This window comes from Anomaloglossus baeobatrachus, chromosome 5, assembly GCF_048569485.1.
Source record: "Anomaloglossus baeobatrachus isolate aAnoBae1 chromosome 5, aAnoBae1.hap1, whole genome shotgun sequence".
In the NCBI taxonomy this organism is placed as follows: domain Eukaryota; kingdom Metazoa; phylum Chordata; class Amphibia; order Anura; family Aromobatidae; genus Anomaloglossus; species Anomaloglossus baeobatrachus.
Genome location: NC_134357.1, coordinates 69,137,359 through 69,149,952, shown reverse-complemented (window position 1 = coordinate 69,149,952; position 12,594 = coordinate 69,137,359). Strand labels below are relative to the sequence as shown.

Genomic DNA, 12,594 nt, shown 5'->3' with positions numbered 1-12,594 from the left:
AAATAAAATAGGAAAATTGTCATTTCCAAAAATTTTACACTTTAAATAGTCTCAATGAAATAGTCCAAACAGGTTAGTCAACTTAATCTTATTTTTTCTGGACATTTTATAAAAAAAACCCCTGAAAGACAATACTTTTTATAGACACATGGAAAAACCATGGGAAATCATTAAGATTACAAGGGATATTTGTCTGCAGTCCATATATTTGATAAGAAACCATTAGCTGCATTCACTGAAAACTAAAACATGATGATAAATGCAGTCAAAATAACTTGTATAAGTTTTTTCAGGCTCAAAAACATCATGGACGCCTTACTTATTTTTGCTGACAGGGCCAAAAAGTGACTAATTTTTATGCACTGTCATGAAGGTTCTAGATGGCTGGCTACACTTTTTTCTAACCTGCACAAAATATTGAATAAAAGTGCAATGTGTCAACGGGTCAACTTCCATCTTAATCGGAATTCCAGACTTCTAATATCCTGTTTACCTTCACTTATACATGCATTAAGAGAGTGAATATTCTCTTCTAACTGAATATTCTCTTTAAACCTCCTGCACAGGACCTTTGAAGCATGTGGGTAACACAAAATGGCCATCATCCTTTTTTTTCTCCATCGCCTTTTCCATTCTACTTTTTTGCCACAATAAATTTAACTCTTGGGACAGTGAGTGCTGCTATTTTAAATTCTTATCTTGAACCACTTTTATACTTCCACTTTTATATGCTATAGATATGTGTGAAACTCTGTGTCCAGTCTTGGCATTTTGGTGTACCAAAAATTTACATTTTAATTCGATACCATTTAAAATAATTAGTATCGGTCATTTGACAAATATATACTTTACATTAGCATCATTTTTGAATTGTATTTTTTTGTTAAACATGTAGTGGGGTTACATTTTTAACAGTAATTTTTTATTTTTGCCACAAACGTTACAAAAAATGTTTTATTATGCAGAGTGGACCACTTCAAATTTAAAATGACTTTTAGCGACCTACATTTCAAAAAAAGCCCAAAAGTGACCCCATTTTAATTAACAGACTTTTGAAAGTACTCAAAACCACATTTAAAAAGGTAGTTATCCCTTCAGGTGCTGCAAGAAATTAAAATGAAGAAGTTAAAAGAAAAAATTAGTTATTTCCACAAAAATGTTACTTTGGTCCCATATTTTTCAATTTTTCAAGAGTGGAAGGAGAAAAGGGACCTCATAATTTTTTGTGCAATTTATGTTGAGTCTGTTAATACTGGATTTGTGGTCAGAAACTACTGTTTGGGTGCAAAGCAGGGCAAGGAAAGGAAATGCACTATTTGTTTTTTAGAGGATAATTTTGGATATAATAGACTGAAAGACTGCAGACAGCATGTTGCATTTGTGGAGTCTCTAGGGAACCAAAACAGACGAAACCACCAGAAGTGACCAATCTTTAAAACTACACCACAGAAAGAAATCACTGAGGTGTGTGTTGAGCATATTGAACACATAGGTCATTCACAGATGTTTACAACATTGGGGCGTCGAAATGAAAAACAACAAATTGTTACTGTAGCCCCTAATGTTTAATTTTCCCAAGAATTAAGAACAGAAAAATAACCAAAAATGTGTTGTGAAATGTTTTTGATTACATCAATACCCCAAATCTGTTCAGAAACTACTGTTGGAGACATAGCATTGCTTGGAAGGGACATAGTTGCATTTATGTTCTGTAGCTCAATTTTGGCTAAAATACTGTAGATTGTGGGAGCTTTTTTGCATCTTCAGAGCCCCTAATATGCTAAAACAGCAAAAAAAAAAAAAAAATTGAAGCCATATTGGAATCTACAACCCTCAAGGAATTCATGTAAGGGTATTGTGAACATCTAGGTCTAACGGGTGCTTTACAGAGCTTTATAACATTGGATGTGAAAATGAAAATTATATTTTTTCCCACTAAAATGCTGCTTTATACTCATTTTTTTCATTTTGCCAAGTCTTAAAGGAAAAAGTGGACCACACAAATGGTTGTGAAATTTCTCCTGAGTTTGCTAACACCCAATTTGTGGTAGATAACTGCTGTTTAGGCACTTTGCAAGGCTTAAAATGGGAGGTGTGCTATTTCAATTTAGGACCACCATTTTGGCTGTAATATACTGTATACATCATTGTCACATTTGATGAGTCCCTGACATGCCAAAACAGCAGAAACCCCCTCAAGTGACCCCATTTTGGAAACTCTCCATTGACAGCAGTCTGACCCTATTCTCAAAATAAATGTGGATCATTGTGGTGGGACCTGCATCAATCATTCCTTTGTCACAGAGCATGTGTATATAAAAGATTTACTTGTGCTTTGTCACCTTAGTAAAATAGTATTGACATGACAGTAAAAAAAATAGAAAGTAAATGCAATTTGAAAAAAAAAACATAGTGAAAAACATTAAACATTTATTAAGTCTTTTGTTAGTATGTTTCCGCTGAAAAAAGTTTAACTTATCATCATTTCATGGTTGGCTTATTTATGACCTCACAAAGTAATCCTCCTATCCCACATAAAACATAATAGCAGCTGGGTGGTGATGGGGCAAAAACCAATATACCTGTAATCCTCTAGGACTTCCCTACAAAATCTATTTTTTGTTTACAGTACCCTAAAGCTGGTGTCACACTAAACGACAGCGACAACGACGTCGCTGTTACGTCACCATTTTCGGTGACGTAACAGCGACCTTGTAAGTCGCTGTTATGATCGCTGCTTAGCTGTCAAACACAGCAGAAGCAGCGATCATAAGGTCGCTGTGCTACATGTTCAGAGAGCAGGGAGCCGCGCTTAGCGCTGGCTCCTTGCTCTCCTGCAGCACACATCGGGTTAATTAACCCGATGTGTGCTGCAGCTACATGTCACAGTTCAGAGAGCAGGGAGCCGCGCTTAGCGCTGGCTCCTTGCTCTCCTGCAGCACACATCGGGTTAATTAACCCGATGTGTGCTGCAGCTACATGTCACAGTGCAGAGAGCAGGGAGCCGCGCGCACTGCTTAGCGCTGGCTCCTTGCTCTCCTTGCTACAGTATACATCGGGTTAATTACCCGATGCGTACTGCAGCCACATGTCACAGTGCAGGAGCCGGCACTGGCAGCAAGAGCGGAGGCTGGTAACCAGCGTAAACATCGGGTAACCAGGGAAAGGTCTTCCCTTGGTTACCCGATGTTTACGCTGGTTACAGCTTACCGCAGCTGCCAGTGCCGGCTCCTGATCGCTTCATTTCGTCGCTCTCTCGCTGTCACACACAGCGATGTGTGTGTCACAGCGGGAGAGTGACGACCAAAAAATGAAGCTGGACATTCAGCAACGACCGGCGACCTCACAGCAGGGGCCAGGTCGTTGCTGGATGTCACACACAGCGACAGCGACGGGACGTCGCTGCAACGTCACAGAAAATGGTGACGTAGCAGCGACGTCGTTGTCGTCGTCGTTATGTGTGACACCAGCTTAAGTTGTAGACAGTCTAAAAATATGATCTACCTGAACTCTAACATCTATGATAAAGCATGGAATGATAACAAATGATTAAAAAGAGTTTCTTCTATCTGACTATACCTGAGCAGACAACTCCAGCATCTTCATTGTGGCCACAGTTGTGTACTGTATATGGTTGGTGTTGACAGTCCCATACATGTTGTTCATTGCCGGTACATTGCACATCATCCAATACAATTTGTCCTTGTCCTTGGCCAAAAGCAGCACTGCCATTAGCTGCAAGTGCGTTGCCGCAACTTAACTGCCTGCATACAACTCGTGCAGCGTTCAAATCAAAATAATCATCACACACAGTTCCCCATGCTCCATTATAGAGGATTTCTACACGACCGTTACATTGACCATTGCCATTTACCAGTCTTAAAGACATGTCTGAACCTAAAAATAAAATAGGAAAATTGTCATTTCCAAAAATTTTACACTTTAAATAGTCTCAATGAAATAGTCCAAACAGGTTAGTCAACTTAATCTTATTTGTTCTGGACATTTTATAAAAAAAAACCCTGAAAGACAATACTTTTTATAGACACATGGAAAAACCATGGGAAATCATTAAGATTACAAGTGATATTTGTCTGCAGTCCATATATTTGATAAGAAACCATTAGCTGCATTCACTGAAAACTAAAACATGATGATAAATGCAGTCAAAATAACTTGTATAAGTTTTTTCAGGCTCAAAAACATCATGGACGCCTTACTTATTTTTGCTGACAGGGCCAAAAAGTGACTAATTTTTATGCACTGTCATGAAGGTTCTAGATGGCTGGCTACACTTTTTTCTAACCTGCACAAAGTATTGAATAAAAGTGCAATGTGTCAACGGGTCAACTTCCATCTTAATCGGAATTCCAGACTTCTAATATCCTGTTTAGCTTCACTTATACATGCATTAAGAGAGTGAATATTCTCTTCTAACTGAATATTCTCTTTAAACCTCCTGCACAGGACCTTTGAAGCATGTGGGTAACACAAAATGGCCATCATCCTTTTTTTTCTCCACCGCCTTTTCCATTCTACTTTTTTGCCACAATAAACTTAACTCTTGAGACAGTGAGTGCTGCTATTTTTAATTCTTATCTTGAACCACTTTTATACTTCCACTTTTATATGCTATAGATATGTGTGAACCTCTGTGTCCAGTCTTGGCATTTCGGTGTGCCAAAAATTTACATTTTAATTCGATACCATTTAAAATAATTAGTATCGGTCATTTGACAAATATATACTTTACATTAGCATCATTTTTGAATTGTATTTTTTTGTTAAACATGTAGTGGGGTTACATTTTTAACAGTAATTTTTTATTTTTGCCACAAACGTTACAAAAAATGTTTTATTATGCAGTGTGGACCACTTCAAATTTAAAATGACTTTTAGCGACCTACATTTCAAAAAAAGCCCAAAAGTGACCCCATTTTAATTAACAGACTTTTGAAAGTACTCAAAACCACATTTAAAAAGGTAGTTATCCCTTCAGGTGCTGCAAGAAATTAAAATGAAGAAGTTAAAAGAAAAAATTAGTTATTTCCACAAAAATGTTACTTTGGTCCCATATTTTTCAATTTTTCAAGAGTGGAAGGAGAAAAGGGACCTCATAATTTTTTGTGCAATTTATGTTGAGTCTGTTAATACTGGATTTGTGGTCAGAAACTACTGTTTGGGCGCAAAGCAGGGCAAGGAAAGGAAATGCACTATTTGTTTTTTAGAGGATAATTTTGGATATAATAGACTGAAAGACTGCAGACAGCATGTTGCATTTGTGGAGTCTCTAGGGAACCAAAACAGACGAAACCACCAGAAGTGACCAATCTTTAAAACTACACCACAGAAGGAAATCACTGAGGTGTGTGTTAAGCATATTGAACACATAGGTCATTCACAGATGTTTACAACATTGGGGCGTCGAAATGAAAAACAACAAATTGTTACTGTTGCCTCTAATGTTTAATTTTCCCAAGAATTAAGAACAGAAAAATAACCAAAAATGTGTTGTGAAATGTTTTTGATTACATCAATACCCCAAATCTGTTCAGAAACTACTGTTGGACACATAGCATTGCTTGGAAGGGACATAGTTGCATTTATGTTCTGTAGCTCAATTTTGGCTAAAATACTGTAGATTGTGGGAGCTATTTTGCATCTTCAGAGCCCCTAATATGCTAAAACAGCAAAAAAAAAAAAAATTGAAGCCATATTGGAATCTACAACCCTCAAGGAATTCATGTAAGGGTATTGTGAACATCTAGGTCTAACGGGTGCTTTACAGAGCTTTATAACATTGGATGTGAAAATGAAAATTATATTTTTTCCCACTAAAATGCTGCTTTATACTCAATTTTTTCATTTTGCCAAGTCTTAAAGGAAAAAGTGGACCACACAAATGGTTGTGAAATTTCTCCTGAGTTTGCTAACACCCAATTTGTGGTAGATAACTGCTGTTTAGGCACTTTGCAAGGCTTAAAATGGGAGGTGTGCTATTTCAATTTAGGACCACCATTTTGGCTGTAATATACTGTATACATCATTGTCACATTTGATGAGTCCCTGACATGCCAAAACAGCAGAAACCCCCTCAAGTGACCCCATTTTGGAAACTCTCCATTGACAGCAGTCTGACCCTATTCTCAAAATAAATGTGGATCATTGTGGTGGGACCTGCATCAATCATTCCTTTGTCACAGAGCATGTGTATATAAAAGATTTACTTGTGCTTTGTCACCTTAGTAAAATAGTATTGACATGACAGTAAAAAAAATAGAAAGTAAATGCAATTTGAAAAAAAAAACATAGTGAAAAACATTAAACGTTTATTAAGTCTTTTGTTAGTATGTTTCCGCTGAAAAAAGTTTAACTTATCATCATTTCATGGTTGGCTTATTTATGACCTCACAAAGTAATCCTCCTATCCCACATAAAACATAATAGCAGCTGGGTGGTGATGGGGCAGAAACCAATATACCTGTAATCCTCTAGGACTTCCCTACAAAATCTATTTTTTGTTTACAGTACCCTAAGTTGTAGACAGTCTAAAAATATGATCTACCTGAACTCTAACATCTATGATAAAGCATGGAATGATAACAAATGATTAAAAAGAGTTTCTTCTATCTGACTATACCTGAGCAGACAACTCCAGCATCTTCATTGTGGCCACAGTTGTGTACTGTATATGGTTGGTGTTGACAGTCCCATACATGTTGTTCATTGCCGGTACATTGCACATCATCCAATACAATTTGTCCTTGTCCTTGGCCAAAAGCAGCACTGCCATTAGCTGCAAGTGCGTTGCCGCAACTTAACTGCCTGCATACAACTTGTGCAGCGTTCAAATCAAAATAATCATCACACACAGTTCCCCATGCTCCATTATAGAGGATTTCTACACGACCGTTACATTGACCATTGCCATTTACCAGTCTTAAAGACATGTCTGAACCTAAAAATAAAATAGGAAAATTGTCATTTCCAAAACTTTTACACTTTAAATAGTCTCAATGAAATAGTCCAAACAGGTTAGTCAACTTAATCTTATTTTTTCTGGACATTTTATAAAAAAAAACCCTGAAAGACAATACTTTTTATAGACACATGGAAAAACCATGGGAAATCATTAAGATTACAAGTGATATTTGTCTGCAGTCCATATATTTGATAAGAAACCATTAGCTGCATTCACTGAAAACTAAAACATGATGATAAATGCAGTCAAAATAACTTGTATAAGTTTTTTCAGGCTCAAAAACATCATGGACGCCTTACTTATTTTTGCTGACAGGGCCAAAAAGTGACTAATTTTTATGCACTGTCATGAAGGTTCTAGATGGCTGGCTACACTTTTTTCTAACCTGCACAAAATATTGAATAAAAGTGCAATGTGTCAACGGGTCAACTTCCATCTTAATCGGAATTCCAGACTTCTAATATCCTGTTTACCTTCACTTATACATGCATTAAGAGAGTGAATATTCTCTTCTAACTGAAATTCTCTTTAAACCTCCTGCACAGGACCTTTGAAGCATGTGGGTAACACAAAATGGCCATCATCCTTTTTTTTCTCCACCGCCTTTTCCATTCTACTTTTTTGCCACAATAAATTTAACTCTTGGGACAGTGAGTGCTGCTATTTTTAATTCTTATCTTGAACCACTTTTATACTTCCACTTTTATATGCTATAGATATGTGTGAAACTCTGTGTCCAGTCTTGGCATTTCGGTGTGCCAAAAATTTACATTTTAATTCGATACCATTTAAAATAATTAGTATCGGTCATTTGACAAATATATACTTTACATTAGCATCATTTTTGAATTGTATTTTTTTGTTAAACATGTAGTGGGGTTACATTTTTAACAGTAATTTTTTATTTTTGCCACAAACGTTACAAAAAATGTTTTATTATGCAGTGTGGACCACTTCAAATTTAAAATGACTTTTAGCGACCTACATTTCAAAAAAAGCCCAAAAGTGACCCCATTTTAATTAACAGACTTTTGAAAGTACTCAAAACCACATTTAAAAAGGTAGTTATCCCTTCAGGTGCTGCAAGAAATTAAAATGAAGAAGTTAAAAGAAAAAATTAGTTATTTCCACAAAAATGTTACTTTGGTCCCATATTTTTCAATTTTTCAAGAGTGGAAGGAGAAAAGGGACCTCATAATTTTTTGTGCAATTTATGTTGAGTCTGTTAATACTGGATTTGTGGTCAGAAACTACTGTTTGGGTGCAAAGCAGGGCAAGGAAAGGAAATGCACTATTTGTTTTTTAGAGGATAATTTTGGATATAATAGACTGAAAGACTGCAGACAGCATGTTGCATTTGTGGAGTCTCTAGGGAACCAAAACAGACGAAACCACCAGAAGTGACCAATCTTTAAAACTACACCACAGAAAGAAATCACTGAGGTGTGTGTTGAGCATATTGAACACATAGGTCATTCACAGATGTTTACAACATTGGGGCGTCGAAATGAAAAACAACAAATTGTTACTGTTGCCCCTAATGTTTAATTTTCCCAAGAATTAAGAACAGAAAAATAACCAAAAATGTGTTGTGAAATGTTTTTGATTACATCAATACCCCAAATCTGTTCAGAAACTACTGTTGGAGACATAGCATTGCTTGGAAGGGACATAGTTGCATTTATGTTCTGTAGCTCAATTTTGGCTAAAATACTGTAGATTGTGGGAGCTATTTTGCATCTTCAGAGCCCCTAATATGCTAAAACAGCAAAAAAAAAAAAAAAATTGAAGCCATATTGGAATCTACAACCCTCAAGGAATTCATGTAAGGGTATTGTGAACATCTAGGTCTAACGGGTGCTTTACAGAGCTTTATAACATTGGATGTGAAAATGAAAATTATATTTTTTCCCACTAAAATGCTGCTTTATACTCATTTTTTTCATTTTGCCAAGTCTTAAAGGAAAAAGTGGACCACACAAATGGTTGTGAAATTTCTCCTGAGTTTGCTAACACCCAATTTGTGGTAGATAACTGCTGTTTAGGCACTTTGCAAGGCTTAAAATGGGAGGTGTGCTATTTCAATTTAGGACCACCATTTTGGCTGTAATATACTGTATACATCATTGTCACATTTGATGAGTCCCTGACATGCCAAAACAGCAGAAACCCCCTCAAGTGACCCCATTTTGGAAACTCTCCATTGACAGCAGTCTGACCCTATTCTCAAAATAAATGTGGATCATTGTGGTGGGACCTGCATCAATCATTCCTTTGTCACAGAGCATGTGTATATAAAAGATTTACTTGTGCTTTGTCACCTTAGTAAAATAGTATTGACATGACAGTAAAAAAAATAGAAAGTAAATGCAATTTGAAAAAAAAAACATAGTGAAAAACATTAAACGTTTATTAAGTCTTTTGTTAGTATGTTTCCGCTGAAAAAAGTTTAACTTATCATCATTTCATGGTTGGCTTATTTATGACCTCACAAAGTAATCCTCCTATCCCACATAAAACATAATAGCAGCTGGGTGGTGATGGGGCAAAAACCAATATACCTGTAATCCTCTAGGACTTCCCTACAAAATCTATTTTTTGTTTACAGTACCCTAAGTTGTAGACAGTCTAAAAATATGATCTACCTGAACTCTAACATCTATGATAAAGCATGGAATGATAACAAATGATTAAAAAGAGTTTCTTCTATCTGACTATACCTGAGCAGACAACTCCAGCATCTTCATTGTGGCCACAGTTGTGTACTGTATATGGTTGGTGTTGACAGTCCCATACATGTTGTTCATTGCCGGTACATTGCACATCATCCAATACAATTTGTCCTTGTCCTTGGCCAAAAGCAGCACTGCCATTAGCTGCAAGTGCGTTGCCGCAACTTAACTGCCTGCATACAACTCGTGCAGCGTTCAAATCAAAATAATCATCACACACAGTTCCCCATGCTCCATTATAGAGGATTTCTACACGACCGTTACATTGACCATTGCCATTTACCAGTCTTAAAGACATGTCTGAACCTAAAAATAAAATAGGAAAATTGTCATTTCCAAACATTTTACACTTTAAATAGTCTCAATGAAATAGTCCAAACAGGTTAGTCAACTTAATCTTATTTGTTCTGGACATTTTATAAAAAAAAACCCTGAAAGACAATACTTTTTATAGACACATGGAAAAACCATGGGAAATCATTAAGATTACAAGTGATATTTGTCTGCAGTCCATATATTTGATAAGAAACCATTAGCTGCATTCACTGAAAACTAAAACATGATGATAAATGCAGTCAAAATAACTTATATAAGTTTTTTCAGGCTCAAAAACATCATGGACGCCTTACTTATTTTTGCTGACAGGGCCAAAAAGTGACTAATTTTTATGCACTGTCATGAAGGTTCTAGATGGCTGGCTACACTTTTTTCTAACCTGCACAAAATATTGAATAAAAGTGCAATGTGTCAACGGGTCAACTTCCATCTTAATCGGAATTCCAGACTTCTAATATCCTGTTTAGCTTCACTTATACATGCATTAAGAGAGTGAATATTCTCTTCTAACTGAATATTCTCTTTAAACCTCCTGCACAGGACCTTTGAAGCGTGTGGGTAACACAAAATGGCCATCATCCTTTTTTTTCTCCACCGCCTTTTCCATTCTACTTTTTTGCCACAATAAACTTAACTCTTGAGACAGTGAGTGCTGCTATTTTTAATTCTTATCTTGAACCACTTTTATACTTCCACTTTTATATGCTATAGATATGTGTGAACCTCTGTGTCCAGTCTTGGCATTTCGGTGTGCCAAAAATTTACATTTTAATTCGATACCATTTAAAATAATTAGTATCGGTCATTTGACAAATATATACTTTACATTAGCATCATTTTTGAATTGTATTTTTTTGTTAAACATGTAGTGGGGTTACATTTTTAACAGTAATTTTTTATTTTTGCCACAAACGTTACAAAAAATGTTTTATTATGCAGTGTGGACCACTTCAAATTTAAAATGACTTTTAGCGACCTACATTTCAAAAAAAAGCCCAAAAGTGACCCCATTTTAATTAACAGACTTTTGAAAGTACTCAAAACCACATTTAAAAAGGTAGTTATCCCTTCAGGTGCTGCAAGAAATTAAAATGAAGAAGTTAAAAGAAAAAATTAGTTATTTCCACAAAAATGTTACTTTGGTCCCATATTTTTCAATTTTTCAAGAGTGGAAGGAGAAAAGGGACCTCATAATTTTTTGTGCAATTTATGTTGAGTCTGTTAATACTGGATTTGTGGTCAGAAACTACTGTTTGGGCGCAAAGCAGGGCAAGGAAAGGAAATGCACTATTTGTTTTTTAGAGGATAATTTTGGATATAATAGACTGAAAGACTGCAGACAGCATGTTGCATTTGTGGAGTCTCTAGGGAACCAAAACAGACGAAACCACCAGAAGTGACCAATCTTTAAAACTACACCACAGAAGGAAATCACTGAGGTGTGTGTTAAGCATATTGAACACATAGGTCATTCACAGATGTTTACAACATTGGGGCGTCGAAATGAAAAACAACAAATTGTTACTGTTGCCTCTAATGTTTAATTTTCCCAAGAATTAAGAACAGAAAAATAACCAATAATGTGTTGTGAAATGTTTTTGATTACATCAATACCCCAAATCTGTTCAGAAACTACTGTTGGACACATAGCATTGCTTGGAAGGGACATAGTTGCATTTATGTTCTGTAGCTCAATTTTGGCTAAAATACTGTAGATTGTGGGAGCTATTTTGCATCTTCAGAGCCCCTAATATGCTAAAACAGCAAAAAAAAAAAAAGTTGAAGCCATATTGGAATCTACAACCCTCAAGGAATTCATGTAAGGGTATTGTGAACATCTAGGTCTAACGGGTGCTTTACAGAGCTTTATAACATTGGATGTGAAAATGAAAATTATATTTTTTCCCACTAAAATGCTGCTTTATACTCAATTTTTTCATTTTGCCAAGTCTTAAAGGAAAAAGTGGACCACACAAATGGTTGTGAAATTTCTCCTGAGTTTGCTAACACCCAATTTGTGGTAGATAACTGCTGTTTAGGCACTTTGCAAGGCTTAAAATGGGAGGTGTGCTATTTCAATTTAGGACCACCATTTTGGCTGTAATATACTGTATACATCATTGTCACATTTGATGAGTCCCTGACATGCCAAAACAGCAGAAACCCCCTCAAGTGACCCCATTTTGGAAACTCTCCATTGACAGCAGTCTGACCCTATTCTCAAAATAAATGTGGATCATTGTGGTGGGACCTGCATCAATCATTCCTTTGTCACAGAGCATGTGTATATAAAAGATTTACTTGTGCTTTGTCACCTTAGTAAAATAGTATTGACATGACAGTAAAAAAAATAGAAAGTAAATGCAATTTGAAAAAAAAAACATAGTGAAAAACATTAAACGTTTATTAAGTCTTTTGTTAGTATGTTTCCGCTGAAAAAAGTTTAACTTATCATCATTTCATGGTTGGCTTATTTATGACCTCACAAAGTAATCCTCCTATCCCACATAAAACATAATAGCAGCTGGGTGGTGATGGGGCAGA

General features: G+C 35.9%; 1 protein-coding gene across 1 annotated transcript in view; it reads right to left on the bottom strand.

Annotated features, from left to right (window-relative positions):
• Positions 1 to 12,594, bottom strand: part of LOC142312635 (scavenger receptor cysteine-rich domain-containing protein DMBT1-like) — a 35,462-nt gene that overhangs the window by 9,524 nt on the left and 13,344 nt on the right. The window contains exons 7-9 of the mRNA XM_075351632.1: positions 9,703 to 10,020; positions 6,641 to 6,958; positions 3,580 to 3,897 (exon numbers count right to left, since the gene is read on the bottom strand). Of these exons, the coding sequence (XP_075207747.1) occupies positions 3,580 to 3,897; positions 6,641 to 6,958; positions 9,703 to 10,020 (954 nt within the window). The remainder of the gene's footprint in view (positions 1 to 3,579; positions 3,898 to 6,640; positions 6,959 to 9,702; positions 10,021 to 12,594) is intronic.